Raw genomic sequence first — 19,246 nt, forward strand, 5'->3', positions numbered from 1 at the left:
AAGTCGACAGAGAGTCACTCAGATCTCAGCCCCGTACCTGACCAGATGGGAGACCAAAAAGTTACAGCCAGCTCTCTGCGCCTCGGTTTCTGTGTAAGGACATCAGGGATACTCAGACCTCTCACAGGGTTATTGGGAGACTTGAGTAAACGAGGTCACGTTTATAAAGAGCCTGGCTCCCGGTGGTTGCTAAAAAATGATTCTAATGACTTCTAAAATTATGTAATTTGCAATTGTCTTTTTAATGTATTTTTAATGAATAAATGAAGGCTTTCACTATGGTGTGTTATTTATTTATTTATTTTTACTTTTAATTTATTTTTTTTGGCCATGCCGTACAGCATGCAGGATCTTAGTTCCCCGACCAGGGATAGAACCTGGGCCCCCTGCAGTGGAAGTGTGGAGTCCTAACCACTGGACCACCAGGAAAGTCCCCAATTTGCAATTGTTTGTGGACATACAACAGTTTACGTGCTCTGAGGGAAGGGACTACATACATTTTCCACTCTATCTGAGCCCTCCACTGTGGAAGCTATTCTTCTCTCTGCATGCTTCACTGCTTGATTTCTAGGAAGAGATACTGCTCCACCTGACTGCATTCGCAGCAGTAGACCTGGGGGCCCAAGCCAATGCTCCAATCACAGCAATTAGTCCGGGATGACCATGTGACCCAACCCAGGCTAATCCTCCCTAGGAGGGCAGAAAGGATCCCTTTGCCTTTGGGTCCTAAGAGCAGGAAGTGTGAGAATCTGGGGTTGCCAGTGGTCCTCCTTCCTGCCACGGAGAGAAAGCCTGGCTCCTGCTGGCTTATATCACCAAGCAGACAAGCAGGGAGGAGAGGGAGGAGAGGGAGGAGATAGCATCCTAATGGACCTGAGGCCCGAGTCCCTGGAGCTGCCCTGTCCCATAAATCCCTTCTTTGGCTTAAGCTAGTGCGAGCTGGGTTTCTGTCACTTATGACCATAAAAGCCCAGATCACACCCACCCCCATCTTGCCAAATGCCTAGCATAGGGGAGGCCCACTGAGGCAGCGTAGCACCTGGCTCTGAACAAATGAATGAATGACATCTCAGACTGGGGTTGAGGCCAGCTGGGGAGTGGGGCTCCAGCAAGTCTGTTCTACCCTTCCAGAACCTGCTTCCGTGCTCACACTTCAGTTCAACCAAGAGACATTTAAAGAGAAGCCGAGCAACACAATCCTTAATGCAGGGGCCCAGACAGGAAGCTTTCTCTGAGAGATGCGAGAGAGAACGGAGCACGTGGCCCAGGAAAAGAGAGCTCTATGGTCTTCCTCAGACTACCCACTCTCAAGCACTCCTAACTCTAGGCCTTCTCTCCACACCCTACTCCCCAACCAGAATCCAGAAAGGGAGGGGCGTTGGCAGGTCAGCTCTTAGGGAGGTATGGGGGGGAAGGTCCCACCATTTGGTTGCTTAGTCCTGTCACACAGCCAGAATCCAGGGTGTGCCCTTGTGTCCTGAGGGAATCTGCCACTCCTCTAGCTCCAGGAGGGAGGATGCAGCCCATAAGTCAGGTGCGCCACCAGACTCCCCGCCATCCATGGAGAGGGCTCTCTACCTGCGACCCAGTCCAGGCCGCAAACTCAGGGAATAAAAATGTGCACTTCCATGAAAACTATGCACTGTCCACAGCACACCTATTGGCCTTATCTGAATCTGATGCTACAGAAGCTACTTTACAACTGACAGCAGTGTTAGGTAACTGATAGCAATGCAAAACTCTTGTCTGCAGACATGTAAATTCTGTCTTCCCTTCCACCCTGTGAAAAAGCCAATTCTGTCTCTATTTGCACGTTTTTGTTTCAAAATTCCTGATCTATAAATGTCTCTGTTCTTTGGGTTCTCTTTTGAATGGCTTGTAACATCTGTCTGGTTCCCTCCCTGATCAGTGAGTAGAGTAAAATCTTTAACACAACGCCTGCTTTTATTTCTGTGTGAAGAGTCATGATTTTACCTTTTTCTGAGAATTATCTTTTAGCAAACTCTGGGGCTGTGAATAGAGCCCAGCTCACACTCCTGGGGTCTTCAGGATGCAGGACCAAGGGTCCCAGCACCGAGCGCTTCCTAAGGTCTCCCCTGCCCCCTGCCCCCGTCCCGCTCTCCCTCCTGTTCTCCACCTGCTGGCTCCAGGGGCCAACCTGGCTCTGCCATTAATGGGATTAGTACTCAGCTGTGTGGTCTTAGGTTGGGCTAGCAATTTATAGAGTCTGTGTGGGTGGTCAAGTGCTCCAGTGAGGTGGGTGTGTTCATAGGCAGAGTCACCCACCCTCCCTCCCTCCCGCCCTCCCTCTCTTTCTCAAATGGCTGCACATGGTAGCCTTTGCTTTTTGAGTGGCAAACCACATGCTACTTCAGGGATAAAAGAATTAGTATCCAAACAAAGAGGTGGCAAGGGGCAGACTTTCTGGCACCCGTCCCCTCCCTGGGGCTCCTGTAGTTGGAGCTGATTTCTACCCCTGCTCTTCTCTTAATGCTGGCATTGTAGACAGAAATCTGCTGTTTTCCCCTTTTCCCATGCTGGCTCCCTGCTTCTCCCATAGACACCGTTCACTTCCACATTTACCGATCACCTATCAGGTGTTGTACTAGACACCTATGCTGTGTGCTGTCGGGTTTCAAAAAAGCCTAAGTCAAAGTTCTCACCCTCAAGGACCCCACCTTCAAAGACTTAGACAAAAACCACATATACACACACACAAAGACAATACAGCTATAAGAACGAAGAACACATTGCTTGAGTTCTCGCTATGTGCCAGGTGTGTGCTAAATACTTAACACATATTCAACCCAAGAGCAGACACTATTTTGAAAAATGGAGGCTCTCAGGGATTAAATAGTATAACAGATACAGATTGGGGTGTCTGGTGAGCTCAGAACAATTTCTCCAGTGGCCATGCCTATGTCCAGTCCCTCTCCTCCTTTGGGAAACTCCATCTCCTTCTCCAGCATATAGTGATTGGTCCAAAGTGTGGTCATGTGACCCGAACTTAGACCAATCAGAGTCCAGCCCCAGGAGCTTTTGCCTGGGAACTCCAGGGGAAACTTCTTTTGTCTCTGGCCAGGGAGCTATGGCAAAATAAGAGTCAGCTTCACTGAAAAGATGCTCAACATCACTAATTATTAGAGAAATGCAAATCAAAACTACCATGAGGCACCACCTTACACTGGTCAGAATGGCCATGATTAAAAAGTCTACAGGGCTTTCCTGGTGGCACAGTGGTTCGGAATCCACCTGCCAATGCAGGGGACATGGGTTCAATCTCTGGCCCGGGAAGATCCCACATGCTGCGGAGCAGCTAGGCCTGTGCGCCACAACTACTAAGCCTGCGCTCTAGAGCCTGTGAGCCACAACTACTGAGCCTGCGCTCTAAAGCCCACGCACCACAACTACTGAAGCCCGTGTGCCTAGAGCTCGTGCTCCGCAACAGGAGAAGCCACCACAATGAGAAGCCCGCGCACCGCAACAAAGAGTAGCCCCCGTTCGCTGCAACTACAGAAAGCCTGCGCACAGCAACGAAGACCCAACGCAGCCAAAAATAAATAAAATAAAATAAATAATTTTTTTTAAAAAGTCTACAAAACAATAAATGCTGGAGAGGGTGTGGAGAAAAGGGAACCCTCCTACACTGTTCGTGGGAATGTAAGTTGGTGCAGCCACTGTGGAAAACAGTATAGAGGTTCCTCAGAAAACTAAAAATAGTGCTACCATATGATCCAGCAATACCCCTCTTGAGCATATAACCAGACAAAACTCTAATTCAAAAAGATACAGGTACCCCTATGTTTATACCAGCACTATTCACAATAGCCAAGACATGGAAACAACCTAAATGTCCATGGATAGATGAATGGATAAAGAAGATGTGGTACATATATACAATGGAATACTACTCAGCCATAAAAAAGAACGAAATAATGCCATTTGCAGCAACATGGATACAACTAGAGATGATCATACTAAGTGAAGTAAGTCAGAAAGAGAAAGACAAATACCATATGATATCACCTCTATGTGGAATGTAAAATATGGCACAAATGAACCTATCTATGAAACAGAAACAGAATCACGGACATAGAGAACAGACTGGTGGTTGCCAAGGGGGAGGGGGCTGGGGGAGGGATGGAGTGGGAGGTTGGGGTGAGCAGATGTAAGCTTTTATATCTAGAATGGATAAACAACAAGGTTCTACTGTCTAGCACAGAGAACTATATTCAATATCCTATGATAAATCACAATGGAAAAGAATATTTAAAAAAAGAATGTACATATATGTATAACTGAATCACTTTGCTGTACAGCAGAAATTAACACAACATGGTAAATCAACTATACGTTAATTAAAAAACTGAAAAAAAAAAAAAAAAAAAGAGCTTCATGATGCTAATAGCCAGAATCTGTCTCGTAGAGATGTTGGTCAAAGAGAATTAGGATGTCACACAGAGAGAAGGGAACCTAAAAACAGTCCATGTAAGCCTCTAGTATCAATTACACTTATAGCCAGCTCCATCCCGTCCCTTCCACAACCTGGCCTATTTCTTTTAGTCCTGTTTTTCTTAACCTAGCTTGAAGTCTTTTTCCATCACTTACAAGCTACACATTCCGAAGAATACAGGTCCCTTGCCTAAGGTCACACAGCTTACAAGGGGCTGGCTGCATGCCCTCCTAAGAGCCACCTCGCCTCCCATGTGGCTGGATTATGGACCCCAGACAGCACAGGCAGCATTTTATTTTCCCACAAATGTTGCCAGGGGGATTGGCATGACCATGGAGTTGACACTTCTGCTCATCAACTGTTTAGTTCCCAGAAATGTGTTACCACTTCCCTCATGAAAGCCATATTATTATTACCAACCACTTACTGGGAGCTTATGCCATGCGAGGTACCATGCTATGTGCTATGCGCCTCATTTAATCTCCCCAAACCCTTGCGTAGTAAGTATTGGTAGTGCTGGGGTTTTTTTGTTTTATTTTGTTTTTTTGGTTTTTTGTTTTTGTTTTTGTGTTTTTGTTTTTAACGTGGACCATTTTTAAAGTCTTTATTGAGTTTGTTACAATATTGCTTCTGTTTTACGTTTTGGTTTTTTGCCCACGAGTCATGTGGGATCTTAGCTCCCCGACCAGGGATCGAACCCACACCACCTGCACTGGAAAGTGAAGTCCCAACCACTGGACCACCAGGGAAGTCCCCAGGTAATGCTGTTTTGAAAGTGGGGAGGGACTTCCCTGGTGGTCCAGTGGTAAAGAATCCACCTTCCAATGCAGGGGACGCAGGTTCAATCCCTGGTCGGGGAACTAAGATCCCACGTGCCACAGGGCAACTAAGCCCGTGCGCATCAACTAGAGAGCCCGCGTGCCGCAAACTACAGACCCCATGTGCTCTAGAGCCCACGCACCACAACTAGACAGAAGTCCACACGCCGCGATGAAAGAACCCACGTGCCGCAAATAAGACCTGAAGTCCCCAAAAAAGGGACACTCGAGAGGGTTGGTGTTTTGGGGTTCTGACTTGCCCCCAAGGTCAAAAGACAGGAAGGGGCAGAGCCAGACTGGTTGATTTCAAAGCCCACGCTCTTGGCCAATCCACTAACGTTCCTCGCCACGCATTACTGTGATCATTGTGATTGGCTGCACGTCCGTCACAGCCTCCAAGAACCTTCCATGTTAGACTGAGTGTAAGTTGATCCTATCGCAGCCCTGGCCCCCCTGCAGTCACCTTTTGGTCTGCATGAGAATGCAGCCAGCCAACTTTCTTACAGGCCTCAGGTGAGAGGACCCTAACCTTAAGGCCAGTGGAGGCCCATGCAGGGGCTGGAAACTTTGGCTTTCTAAAGAGGCCCCACCTGGTACAAATGAACTTATTTACAAAACAGAAATTGAGTCACAGATGTAGAAAACAAACTTATGGTTACCAGGGCGGAAGGGGGAGGGAGGGATAAATTGGGAGAATGGGATTGACATATACACACTACTATATATAAAATAGATAACTAATAAGGACCTACTGTAGAGCACAGGGAACTCTACTCAATACTCTGTGATGGCCTATGTGGGAAAAGAATCTAAAAAACAGTGGATATATGTACACGTATAACTGATTCACTTTGCTGTACACCTGAAACTAACACAACATTGTAAATCAACTATACTCCAATAAAAAAATTTTTTAAATAAAATAAAGAGGTCCCACTATGTATATATGTTTTCCTTCTCAGCTCTTACATTCCGGATAAATGTTTATGATGAGCCGTCGAGCTGGGTCCCCTGCAGACTCCAAGGTGAAGGCCCTGCCCTGTTGTCTCCTGTTGATGGGGTGCTTGCCTCCTCCTGCCTGAACTCCACAGCACCCTAGTATTCTGAGCTGGGGCCTGACCCCCACGTCACCCCTCCACCTGGCTTCATAAAGGAGGGCCTGAGGTCCTGCCCCGTCTCCCCAGCAAACGGCCGAGGCCTGAGCAGTTTCCACCGTAGGTCCCACTTGCGCCTAGACCGGTCCCCATCCTCCCAGAGCCACAGCCGCAGGCGCCTCTGACAAAGGCCTCTTGCCGGAAGAGAAACAGTGCAAGCCCACCCCTGACGCTTTCACCCTCCTTTCCCCTGGTCTCCCTCGTCTCTGCCCCTTTAGGTCAGAGGTGCCCAACTGTAGCCCACAGGCCAAATGTGGTGTTGTAATGTAAGGTTTTATTCAGCATTCTCAGTGGGTTTTTTTATTTTAGCATTTTTAAAAATTGGGTGTTTCACTTAGATACCTCAATTTAAATTTTCCATATAAAAAGTTTTTTAAAAAAACAAAACTGTCTGCATTTCTGACTTTTCTTTAAAAAACTGGCCTTTCTGTGACGAGAGCCCTGCATCTCGGCATGAGAGCCTCCAATGGCAGCTGAGCAGTGACCACCCACTTTGGACAGTGCATGGCCTCTCTGCTTCACAGTCTCAAAATTTGCCCGTGACCCTCATTTTCCCTGCCCGTCTGATCTCTGTGAACACCCAAGGCCCATACTGGGGGCCTCGGATCCCCCCTAGCAGATTGACAGCTCACTAGCCAGTCTCCCCAGCCTGGGATTGGGCATTTTCTCCAGATGATGAATCTCAGGGAAGTCCCTTCAACTCTAAGGCAAGTGAGGCCCCCGGCCATGCCCGACCCAGGCTCTGAATGTGTCCAAGCCCAGAAGCCACTGGCCACGGGCTCTGGTTTGCCTGTAGGCACCTCAGCACAGGCATGCACAGCTGAGACCACGCTGCGGCCTGGGATGGACGTCGTGCCTGCTCAGGCCCATCTCACCACGGAAACCGCTGTCCCTCTGGACTAAGGAGCAGGCAGTGACTTCCCCGGGTCTGCCCAGAAAACACCAGGCCCAGGAGAAACTGTCCATCTGACCAGCGCCGGTGGCCCCCACCCCAGCCCCTGCCCCCAGCCCCGGGACTCGGGGACACTCACGATGTTCATGAGGGTGAGGACGTAGTTCTGCACGTGCTCCTTCCCGTGGAAGCGCACCACCGAGTCGTCCACCGCCAGCAGCACCTCCATGCTGTAGCTGCCCGGCTTGGCATGTCGCCGCTTCCGCTCTGCTTCCCCCAGCCGGTCCCCCACCAGGCCCAGCAGGTTGGGAAGGTCACCCAGGCCAAAAGCTGGAACCGGGACGGGAAGAAACCGAGGTCAAATCCATATAAGGGACTGTCACCATGACGCGGCCCCCGTCACGTGTGCTCCTTTCCCTGCCTCTGAAAGCCAAGGCAGCATGAGGGTTTGTGCCATACCAGGTAACTGGTGGGCATGAGCCCTTTCCCTGGCGTGAGGACACGGCAAGTCCCTGAGGCAATGAGGAGCAGAGAGGTGAGAACTGGCCCGGGTTCCAGTTCCTACTCGGTCCCACCTCCCTGTGCGTCCTAGCCCAAGCCCCGCCGCTGCTCCAGGCTCCCCTCCCCTACTGTGACATGGGGAGGGATAATCCTTGATCTCTTGCCCCACAAGCTTGCTGTAAAAATCAAAGGTGGCACTGGGTGTAAACATCTTAATAAAGGAAAAAAATTGTGATGTTACCGTGGCCTATGTGGGGCATTTTTAAGGACCCCTGGAGCATGCCCTGTGCCCCTCAAATCCCTCCCAATCACCGCCAGCAACTCCAAATTTCACCATCACAGCTTTGGCCTTTTGGCTAAAAGCAAAATATTTATTTCTTTAACCAGCATTTATTAACTTGTATGATGTTATCTAGGAGTTGTCGAACTTTTTCTGCAAAGGATCAGATAGTAAATATTTTAGGTTTTGTGGGCCTTCTGGTCTCTGTCTCAGCCCTTCAATTCGACTGTTGGAGCATAAAAGCAGCTACAGTCAATACGTAAACAAATGAGTCTATCTAGGTCCCAATAAAACTTTATTTACAAGAACAAGTGGTAGGCCACATTTGGCCCATGGACCTTAGTTTCTGACCCTTAATCTAATCCAATACAATCCAATCCAGTCCTTACAGCAACTCTGTCAGGTTATCGACCCCATTATACAGGCAAACAAACTAAGGTTCAAAGTAGTGTGTCCATGTCTGTCTGAATCCAAAGGCCTTGCTTTGAAACATACTGCTACTTAGAAAGGTAACACCTCAAGCAGTTATCAGTCATTTACACCATAGCCTGAATAAGGACTGGAGCAATATCTGTTGGGGCAGTGGAGTGAGGGTGCATGAGGACACCATAGGGAAAGCTATGAAAGCAGGACAGGAGGCTGGGGTCCCTCGAGAAAGCTTCAACTGAATTTAATGACTTTCCTGCCATCCTACCCTGAAGCTCTGATACTTGTGCACTGATTTCTAAGACTATTCATTTATCCACTGTTATTTGAGAACCCCCCCACCCCCAAGACTGGGCCAGGGGCTGAGGCTGTAAAGATGCCACCACTACAATCCCAGCATGTATCCAGAGGTGTGGCTGCAGGAGGGTCCCCACACTTACTAGAAGGGTTGAGGGAGGGTGGGTGGGTGATGAAGGCAGGGCCCTGTCCTTGAGTCCCCCTGCCTACTGCAGATGACAGATAAGAAACCAGATGGTATCAATAGAGTAACGTCAAGGGCTATAGTAGGACTGACTAGGGCAGGCTTCCACACCGAGACCCAAACCGGGACTGGGGAGCTGGGGAAGGCTTCTGGAGAAGGGCACATCTGAGCTGGCTGGCGGGGAGCAGGAGACAACCTGCTGGAGCACGGGGAACACAGGGCCCCGAGCAGAGGGAGCTGCACCTGCAGGATCTATTGCGAGTATAAGGAGACACCGCCCACAGTGCAGGTGACCCTCAGGAATGAATCAACGGACACCCAAGTTCTGCCTCTAAGCCTCCATGCACATGGGTACTTCAGGGACTGAAATCTGAGCACAGGGCAACAGGGAACCACAGGGCTCCATGTTACTGTTTCTGTTTTCCCTTTGGTTAGTAGTGCTATCGTGCAAAGGAAGGAAAGCACTAGATTTAAGAGTTGGGAAAATGGGGACCTCCCTGGTGGTCCAGTGGGTAAGACTCTGCGCTCCCAATACAGGGGGCCCGGGTTCAATCCCTGGTTGGGGAACTAGATCCCACACGCATGCCACAACTAAGAGTCTGCATGCCACAACTAAGAGTCCGCATGCTGGGCTTCCCTGGTGGTGCAGTGGTTAAGAATCTGCCTGCCAATGCAGGAGACACAGGTTCAAGCCCTGGTCCGGGAAGATCCCACATGACGTGGAGCAACTAAGCCCGCGAGCCACAACTACTGAACCTGCGCTCTAGAGCCCGTGCTCCACAACAAGAGAAGCCACCGCAATGAGAAGCCCGTGCACCACAACAAAGAGTAGACCCTGCTCGCTGCAACTAGAGAAAGCCCGCGCGCAGCAACGAAGACCCAAACGCAGCCAAAAATAAATAAATAAATAAATTTATGGAAAAAAAAAAAGAGTTGGGAAAATGAATGGCCACTGGCCTAGTGGAGAACCAGAAGTGGGCAGCCGGCCCTCTGAACAATGCACAGCCTGGTGAGCAGGGCTCAGGCTGGTGCCCACCCTCACTGCCCCTGAGGCCAATGCCTCTCTCCCTGCAGGTGACACTGCACCAGAGCTCCTGGTGGCCCTGCTGTCTGAGTCCAACAGTGAGTGCAGCAGCCCAGAGACACATTCCTGGGAGGGGAGAAGACCCCCAGAAGGGGAGGAGGAGGGGCAAGGGCTCTCTCCATGGAGTGAGTAGACTATAACAGCCACTTCCAACACATGAGCAGTGCCTGGAGATTTCAGCACTGCAAGTGAAACGGGGAACTGGACCCCTCACAGCTCTCCCTGCCAGGCCTGTCAAAGGGAGGCTCAGAGAGGTTACCTGACTCATCTCAGGTCATACAGCAAGTTCATGGCAAAAGGCCAGAATGTAAACCCAGACCTGCCACTCCCCATTATCACACCCTAACCGGGTCCACCCAGGTTTCTCTCTCAACAAAAACAGTAAGGGGCATTGGGGAGGGCCTGCTGACATCAGCTATAGACCTTGGAGATGTTCCAGTCACACCCTCTTTTATGTGTCTCTCATCCTTCGGGCCAGACATAGGGAATCCTCAAAGCGAGGAGGGGTGAGGGCAGCAGGTCACTGGGAACTTTCAATGAGCCCACCCAAGAAGCCCCATGAGAATGTAAAGTGGTGCAGCTGCTTTGAAAAACAGTTTGGCAGTTCCCCCAAAAGTTAAACACAGTGTAGTCAGAGGACCTAGCAATCCACTCTTAGGTATATATGCAAAAGAATTGAAAACATACGTTCACACAAAACCTTGTACAAGAATGTTCATAGCAGCATTATCATAATAGCCAAAAAATGGAAACAACCCAAATGTCCACCAACAGATGAACAGATAAACAAAATGTGGTCTCTCCACAGGATGGACTATTACCCTGTCATAAAAAGGAGTAAAGTACTGATACATATGCTCCAGCACGGGTGAACCCTACATGCTAAGCGAAAGAAAGCCAGTCACAAAGGCCACAGACTGTATGATTCCATCTATAGGGGATGTCTAGAAGAGACAAATCTCCAGAGAGAGAAGATCGATTGGTGGTTGCCAGGGGGTTGAGGAGAGGAAAACGGGAGTGACAGCTAAATCATGGGTATCAGGTTTTTTATGGGAGTGATGGAGGTGTTCTAGAATTAGATAATGGTGATGGTCCCACAAAATTGTGAATATAGTTAAAAAAAAAAAAAAAAAAAAACCCAAACTGAATTGTATATGTTAAAATGGATTTTCTCTCGATTAAGAAAAAGCAGCAGCAGCCTTAAGCCCCAGCCTGGCCAGGGGATAAGCTGCCCTGGCGTCTGGCAGCCCTGGCCCCCAGCCGAGGAGCCAGAACTCTGGCGACAGGCACATATGGCCTGTTGGCATCCAGGCCCCAGGGACCTGGATGGTGGGAAGGCGGCTACAGAGCAGGACTGAGGGTCGGAAGGGGGCTACAGAGCAGGACTGAGGAAAGGACAGCATTGGGAGCCTGGGAACGTCCAGGGCACAGCCTCCAAGGTCAAACCTTTCATCTTAACCGAGATGTTAAATGGAGACAGCCGCATCCAGAAACACTTCACAAACTGGGCTCAGATGCGATGCTGGCATTAAAGTAACAGAGTGAGTGAGTCACAGGTTTTCAAGAAAGTCCCCTATCACCCTTGTCTTTCTAAGGAAGGACCCACATGGGCCAAGGGCATGACGCCACCCACAGGCCCCCAGGAGGTTCAGCCGGGCAGCCTGATGAAAGGGAGTCAAAGCAGCATTCGGGGCCTGAACCCCACCCTGAGCTCAGCGGTCTCGGCCTCCCAGCCAATGACCGTGGTGGTGGACCGTGTGGTCGGTTCCAGGCTCACAGCCCTGGAGTAGGACTTCCCCAAGGTCTCTCCCCAGAAGGGAGGGCTTATGGTCTTTTGATTCAGAACTGGCCTCAGATAAAAATGGAGCCCGAGGGAGACCTGTCATTCCTCCCAGCCATGGTGGTGGGAATGGTCACCACCTGCTCCTGAAACCCTCCCCAGCCCCCCGAGGCTCCGCCCAGTCCCTCAGCTCCGCCCCCCACCCCCGCCAGGCCTGCAGAGCCCTCCACCGTGCCGACATAAGTGCAGCATCACTTATGAGCAACAGGGGGAGAGCAGCTGGGGCTTCAGAGGAGGCATTATACGTGGGGACAACTGGTTTCCAGGCATTCCTTCACACTGGGCCCAACCCCGCCAGGGCCCAGGCAGGAGGGTGTGGTCACTCATGGCCAGATTCCACCCAGGGTCTCATGTCCTAGTGGCCAAAGGGGCTTCGAGACAAAGCTCAGTCAGACTATGAAGTCGGCACGGGCCCAGGACCAGCACAGGTCGCATCCACTGCTTCTTTCGCTCAACCACGCGTCCTGAGTAGGTGTGCAGGCCGGTATGCAGGCTCCGGTGCTGGTCACTGGGGTGCAGAGACGCCCCTCTCAGGGCTCTCACCCTAACATGGCAGCAGTTACCTTAATAACAAGACCGTGATAAGAGCAACCATTCATCAAACACCTACTACATGCTAAGCTCCATGCTGGGATTTCTATACACGCTATAATACACACAGCCTTAGAGGTAACAATGATCGCCCCCACTTTACAGATTAGAAAAAAGAGGCTCAGAGATGTTAAGTAACTTGTTGGGGTCACACAGTAGACAGTGTTGGAGGTAGGATTTTTAAATGGTCTGTTGGACACAGAGCTGACCCTGGTGGCCTGACCCCGGTGGCCTGACCCCAGGCAGTCTCCCTACAAGTGCCCTAAGAACCTCCTTCCCGTGGTTCCCAGGGGCTGAGATGATTTTCAGGGGGAAGAGCTTACCGCAGCCATTCCACCTTCTGCCTTGGCAGAGAAACAGCCTTGCAAAGCAACACTGAGCCCCTCAGAGACTCTGGAGTCCCAAGGACTACAGTTCAGGGAACTCAAGTACCCTTCTGGCCCCCAACTCCAGTCTGTTATGGTAGCCCCTAAAACCCAGCGGCATTTCTCTGCTGGTGCAGTAGGTCTACATGGCCCAGTCCCATTACACAGCTGAGAAGACTGAGGCCAGGAGTTGAGAAGTTCAGGCCAGAAGTTACCTAAAAACACCCCCGAGGTGTGGACGGAGGTAGAGCTGGGGGCCCCGCCCACAGCCTACCTTCATTGTGAAGGTCCCCGAGAGGCTCTGTCCACGCCTGCTGGACGACTTCCCGGCGGTACACCACGTGCATCCTCCCGCTGGCCTCCGTCTCCTGCTGCCCCCGCTCCAGGGGCTCAATGAAGTAGTCAGTGCTGTCTGTACGGATGAGGCCCGCCTGAACCAGGGGCACAGCGCGCAGGAGGAAAGAGGGGGAGAGAGAAGAGATGTGAACACACGGCAGAACGGGTGAGCATGTGTGACCGCAAACGAGTATGACTACACGAGTACAGACTCTTCCTCTAGGGGCTTGGGAGGCCCTGGGATGCCAGCAGGGACATGGGAGGGGGTGCCCATTGCAACATGCCCATTGCAAGCAGAGCAGATCCACTTCCACTGTGTTGTACACGCACGGGGTTCCACGTAACATTTCATTTAAACAAAGGGTTCCAGGGCTTAAAATGGCAGGTCACTGTCACAGGGACTAGGTACACACACCAAAGCACCCCAAAGTGCTATCACTATCCTGTGGATTTGCCTTTATCTACAGACAGACAAGAAGGGAAAGTCCTATCAGTAAAGGTTAATTATCCCTACCTAAGGTGGGCACTGGACCCCAACTCCAGTACAAAGCGCTGTTATTTCAGATTTAAAGCATGTGTGCATACACACCAGGGAGGGCAGCTCATGTTTGCTGACGATAAACGAGCCAGGACAGTGCCCCAGGAGTGTGTGCTGTTTTTACTCTAATTTTTCGCCTGCATCAAAACAGGTCCTTAAAAAAAAAAAATGAAGTGTTGGCCTTGGAAATAAAAACATAAAAATATAACCTTGGCCAAGCCCAGCCAACATGTTATTAGGTCCCAATGAAGGCAATATTCACAGGGACCAATGAAACATGTAACTGGATGTGTGTGAATAGACGTGGTACAGGTCGCCTACCTACCACCCACACATCAGCTCTATAAAGCCGTAAGAGACACCCATCATGGTGCCTGGAAAATAGGAGGCAATCCTTAAAAAATATATACTTGTTGAATTCCTTCACTCATTCGACAAATACCTACGGAGTGCCTACTACATACCAGCCCTGCGCCAGACACTGGGAACGCAGCTGTGAACACAAAACAGGGAATGAAGGAACCATTTTTATAAACCTTCCCATTTGAATAGGAGCTGCCTCTTTTTAAAGCAGCCACTACTGTGCGTGACAAAATTCCACCAATTGTCCCACCTCAGCCTGTTTTGAGCTGGCTTCTTAGGGAACCCCCTTCAAGGCTTCCTGAGCACACAACACCGAACTCCCAGTGGCAGCCCATCTTCTTCCGTCCCTTCCTGCTATGTCTCTCCATCAAACTGCAAACACCATTTTGGATCAAATCCAAGATGGACTTCTGCTCCAATCAGGAGGCCAAAAAACGTTCTAGGGAAAATAGCCAGCATTACCCGAATAAGTTTCAAGCTTCCCAAGGTAACCATTTTATCAGGTGACACTCAATCGTCTGCAAAAGTTCTGGTCTGCTTACTAAAATGACAATGTCAAACTCTATATTAAGCACACGTCCTTTCATTTAAAGCGCTTTCCCTTTTTTTACTTTTGCACCTGCCATGTGCCCAGGGCAGGGAGAAACAGATAAGGCCCAGCCTTTGGCTGTGAGTGGCTCATTGTCTGGATGGAGGGGCCCACAGAGGAGCAGAGGGTGACCAAACTTTTGGGCTCGGTGCACTGGCGGATATACCTGAGGGACAGGTATCCATCAGGCTCTCGGTTGTAAGGGGCAGAAATTCAACTTGAACCCCCTTGGACCAAAGGGGAGCGTGCTGGCCCCTGGACAAACCATGGCAGGTGCAGGCACTGGAAGTGAGGGGCCCAGTGCCCTCGGCTCCCTCTCCACCCTCCTCATGGGCCGCTCTGCATCAGCTTCATTCTCCCGGACAAGGCTATGTTCTTAGAGGCACATCTCTGCTCTGACACCACAGACAAGCAGGCTTTCCTGGCATAGTCCCATCTGGAACAGCCCAAGGGAGACTGTGGTTGGTCCGGCCTGAGTCACAGGGTCACCCTGGGACTGGCAGTCTCCGCTCGACCTCCATGGCCAGCAGAAGGGTAATCAGTGCATCAGAAGAAGGCAGAAAGTGACAGGGTGGCAAAAGAAACCTACATGAGCTGGAAAGGGCACAGCAGGTAGGGGAGCCGGGCACAGGTGTGGAAGCAGGAAGGGCAGTGTGGGGCTGGGGATGCATTCAGGCTCGTGGGCAGAGGCTGAGCCAAACCTGCATAAGTGATGGTCAAGTCGAAGGGCCTCTGCCACTGTGGACCCACAGAGCCCCCCGAAGGAAGCCGTCTTCCAGGGTACACAGGGCTGCAGGATGGGAGGGCCCAGGGCATTCCCCCCAAAGCTACTGTAGCTCGGCTGCCAAGAGAGACTCTCTGCCAAGCCCCACGCCCATCCATCCCATCCCAACTTCTGTACCCCTGTCTGATACCCAAGGGCACTGTTGCCACCCCACCGAAGCCCCCCGGGACCAAGCAAAGCAAGAGACCCTCACAGCACAAGTAAGACAACCTGTGCTTCACCCAGGCCAAACTCACACAAACCCAGGCTCACTGAGGGCTGTAGCTGCTGTTTCTCTCTGCCCATCACACCTCTGGAAACAGCCTGGCAGAGAATTCTCCAGACCAGGGGGCAGGAGACTCCATTCAGCTACCGCCCCCCGCCCCCGACACTGGGTCACTTGATCACAGCCTCCCCCGTTCTGGGACTTGGTTAACCCACTACACAGGAGGATTCTTCAGAATCTCGCATTCCCTGCCTCATCACCCACTGGGTCCCTGTGGCCGCCAGACCCCAGTGCCTCATATGAGGGATGCAGGTTCCAGAATGATGCGCACAGCATAGCGCTGGGCTGCAAGGCACTACCTTCCAGCCCACCCCTCCCTTTCAAGGTGGCCACGCCTGCCCCAGTCTGAGGCTTCAATACCCTGACAACATCCCCAGTCAGGGGACCTCTGACATTTGCTTGGATGCCTCCAGTGACAGGGAGCTCCCTCTCCCAAGATGTAACCTATTCTGCGTGCGGACACTCGTAATGGCTTACTGAGTTGAAACACTCTTCTCTACATTCCGCCCTTTATGAACAGTCTTATTACCACTGCTATTAATAACAGTACCTGCCACTTACATTTACACGTCTTAATTCACCTTTACGACAACCCTATGAGATAGGCACTAATATTAGACTCATCTCATGGATGAGGAAACAGAGGTTCAGAATGGTTAAGTAACTTGCCCAGAGTCACCCAGCAAGTAAGGGACAGCACTAGAACAACAGCCCAGCCCAGCGCTAGGCTCTGGCCAGCCTAGAACCACTAGGCTCTATTACCTCAGGCCACTCGGGCCCTGCCCCTGCCCTGGGGGCCCACTTGGAGCATTCTTTCATAGGAATGTTTCAAAGGAAACATTCTTTCGTAGTCCCGACTGCAAGTCCCTGGGCCTCTGGTCTGGCCTTGCAGAGCAAGCAGGATATTCATTTCCCACCTCTGGACGAAAACATTCGATGGAAGCTGGTCCACCTCCCACCACCGACGTGAGGATGAGGAGAAACTTCAGCGCACAGCCTTAGGAGGAGACCCCTCCCGCTGCCTGCTGACCACCCTCCACGCACACACCCGAAAGGATTCTCACCGCACACCGCACACACCGGCTCTCCTCTGCCAGACCTGGAAGCCCTGGGATTCCTGGGACTGGTCTAGCCCCCATACCCTCAGCCCTCTCCCCAGGGAAGAGTTAAAAGAACCCCTATTTTTCCACCCAGTGAACTGTTTAGGGCAAAGACCCAAGCCCTGTCATATGCAAGGGCTAGGAAATAAGTTTCAAAACTAGGAAATAAGTTTCAAACCTCTTTGTAACTGCAGATCCCACCAGCCCCACCTCCACCCTCTCCACCGCCCCCCACTGGCATCCAGATCAGAACCTCCCTAGTGATCATCCTCATCTATTTAGGGCATCATGTCCAGGCCTTGGCAGCTCTGGGCCACGTCTGGGCTCCCTCTTGGCCTCCGAGACCCTCCTCCTGGAGAAGGCATGGCAAGGCAGGCCCGACCAGTTCCTCCCCGCGGCCCTCCGTTTCCCCATCTGCACCAGGAGAGGTTTGGCCCATGCTCCCCTCCAGCGCTGCCCTGGCCAGGAAACCAGGCACCGCTCAGGGCAGACACACTGGCAACGGGAACCTTCTGGCTCTCTGCCTCCTCACCAAATTACTCCCGTCTCTCAGTTTATGAGATGTTTATATTTCTGACAAGTGGTGGCTAATTTTAAGCACTAAAATCAAATCAAATTTCTGTATAAGAAATCAAGAAAGGGGGAGAAAATAAGTTCTGGTGGAATGGAAAATAAACGTCAGCTGTATCTGTTTTCACCCATAACTTATTCTTCTGGAAACAGTAAATAAGTAGGAAATATATTCCAGAAATATCCTTCGTGCAATAAAAACAACAACAAACAGCTGATTATATCCAATTGAGCCACAGACTATATAGGCCTTCAGGCAATTTCTCCGAATGGAAACCCACCAGTGGGCAAGCCTGGCCCCCTCAGCCCTGCTCTAGACCCTTTAATGCGGCTGCTCCTGAGGGCTCCTTCCTGGCAGGTGTGTGGCTGAGGGAGGGGCCTGTTTGAATTTTCCAACATGGCTGTGACACTGTTTTGGTTGCAAAGGTGACAGCTTCTTCTGCATCTTCATCCAAAGGCCTTCAGGCCATGCTAACTAAGCTTTTCCAGTCCAGCTTCCCCTCAGGCAAAAACCCCAAATCCAGAGTGTAATTCCAGGGCACCTGAAGGAGACAGGTGAGGACAGGGTAGGTGACTGCTGCCTTAGAAATCACCTGTGTCCTGCCGTGGGTCATAATTGAAGAGTTCAGTTGGTTACCAGCAGCTGTCTGTCATCAGGGTGAGGTCCCAAATATTTCAGCAGATAACTGAGGTCATACTATTTTGAAATTCGTATGTATGTGGGAATGTGTATATATAAACGTGTTTATTCTAAAATTGCATGTACTTGCGTGTAAACTGGGAGGCACAGGCAAAATGAGCCAACAAACAGATCTCCAGGGAGGCCAGAGATCGAGATCCCAAAGGACACCTTGGACAGTGCAGAAGTCCAGACTTGGACAAGGGCAGGGGTCCGTCTGTGTTGAGTCAAGTGCAGAGACAATGAGCAAGGACCCAGCCTGGGGTCCACGCGGGGCCAATGGTTTGGCTCTGAGAGGACAGCTGCAGGCCCTCTGGGAAAGGGGAATCCCGAGCCCCCTTGCTGCCCCCTCAGATTGGCCAACCTTTGTCAAATGCCCAGAAGGAGGGCCCATTTCAAGATGGCAGCTGCAGTGGAGCCAGCTGAGGTGTGGGCCAGGTCTCCCCTTCCTTCTCCTTCCAAGGCCGGCCTATGTGGGGCCTCCCCAGCAGGGAAAGAAGCAGAGCAGGCCACCGCCAACCCTACCATCCTGCCACCTCCCAAGGAGAGTGCATTCTCCGGCCTGAACTTGTTCTGGAAATTCCATTACGAGGGTTTTACTGCCAGCTGTGCTGTCTCAGGTTCTAGGCTTCCAGCAAATTCAGATTGAAACTGCTCCACTGGAGGAAACAAAAGTAAACCCAGCAAGTGGAGGCTGGGTGATGCACACACTGGGAATGGCATGAGAATCACAAGTGGCTTCCACTAGGCTCGCCCCCAACAGGGCCACCTACCTCTATCCCCAGCCACTGCCAGCCAGGCTGCCCCCGAGATCACATCACCTGCTACAACCTCAGAAACCTTGATTGCGGGTGTCTCCTTCTCTCCCCCCACCATCCTGCTCACCTAACTCTAGCACGCTGGCTCCAGCTACGATTAAACTTCATCAAGACCTCCAACACATGGCCCCACCACTCCAGCACTGTCAATTCCCCCTCCAAGTCCTCACTTCTCCTCTCACCACCTTGGACTTCTCGATCCAGACACATAATAGTTCTTGTGCAAACACCCATAACTCTCTCCTGCCTTTCCCTGCATCCTACTCTCCCAGAGAAGCCTCTGCCCTGGTTCAACCCAAGCCGCCACCCACTCCACGTC

At 51.1% G+C, this 19,246-nt stretch overlaps 1 protein-coding gene across 5 annotated transcripts in view; it reads right to left on the minus strand.

Annotated features, from left to right (window-relative positions):
• Positions 1-19,246, minus strand: part of ADAMTS14 (ADAM metallopeptidase with thrombospondin type 1 motif 14) — a 92,726-nt gene that overhangs the window by 54,408 nt on the left and 19,072 nt on the right. For all 5 annotated transcript variants that reach the window (XM_082424410.1, XM_082424409.1, XM_082424412.1 and 2 more), the window contains exons 3-4: positions 13,160-13,316; positions 7,457-7,647 (exon numbers count right to left, since the gene is read on the minus strand). In XM_082424410.1, the coding sequence (XP_082280536.1) occupies positions 7,457-7,647; positions 13,160-13,316 (348 nt within the window). The remainder of the gene's footprint in view (positions 1-7,456; positions 7,648-13,159; positions 13,317-19,246) is intronic.

This window comes from Balaenoptera physalus (genome assembly GCF_965194825.1).
Source record: "Balaenoptera physalus genome assembly, chromosome: 14".
NCBI classification, from domain to species: domain Eukaryota; kingdom Metazoa; phylum Chordata; class Mammalia; order Artiodactyla; family Balaenopteridae; genus Balaenoptera; species Balaenoptera physalus.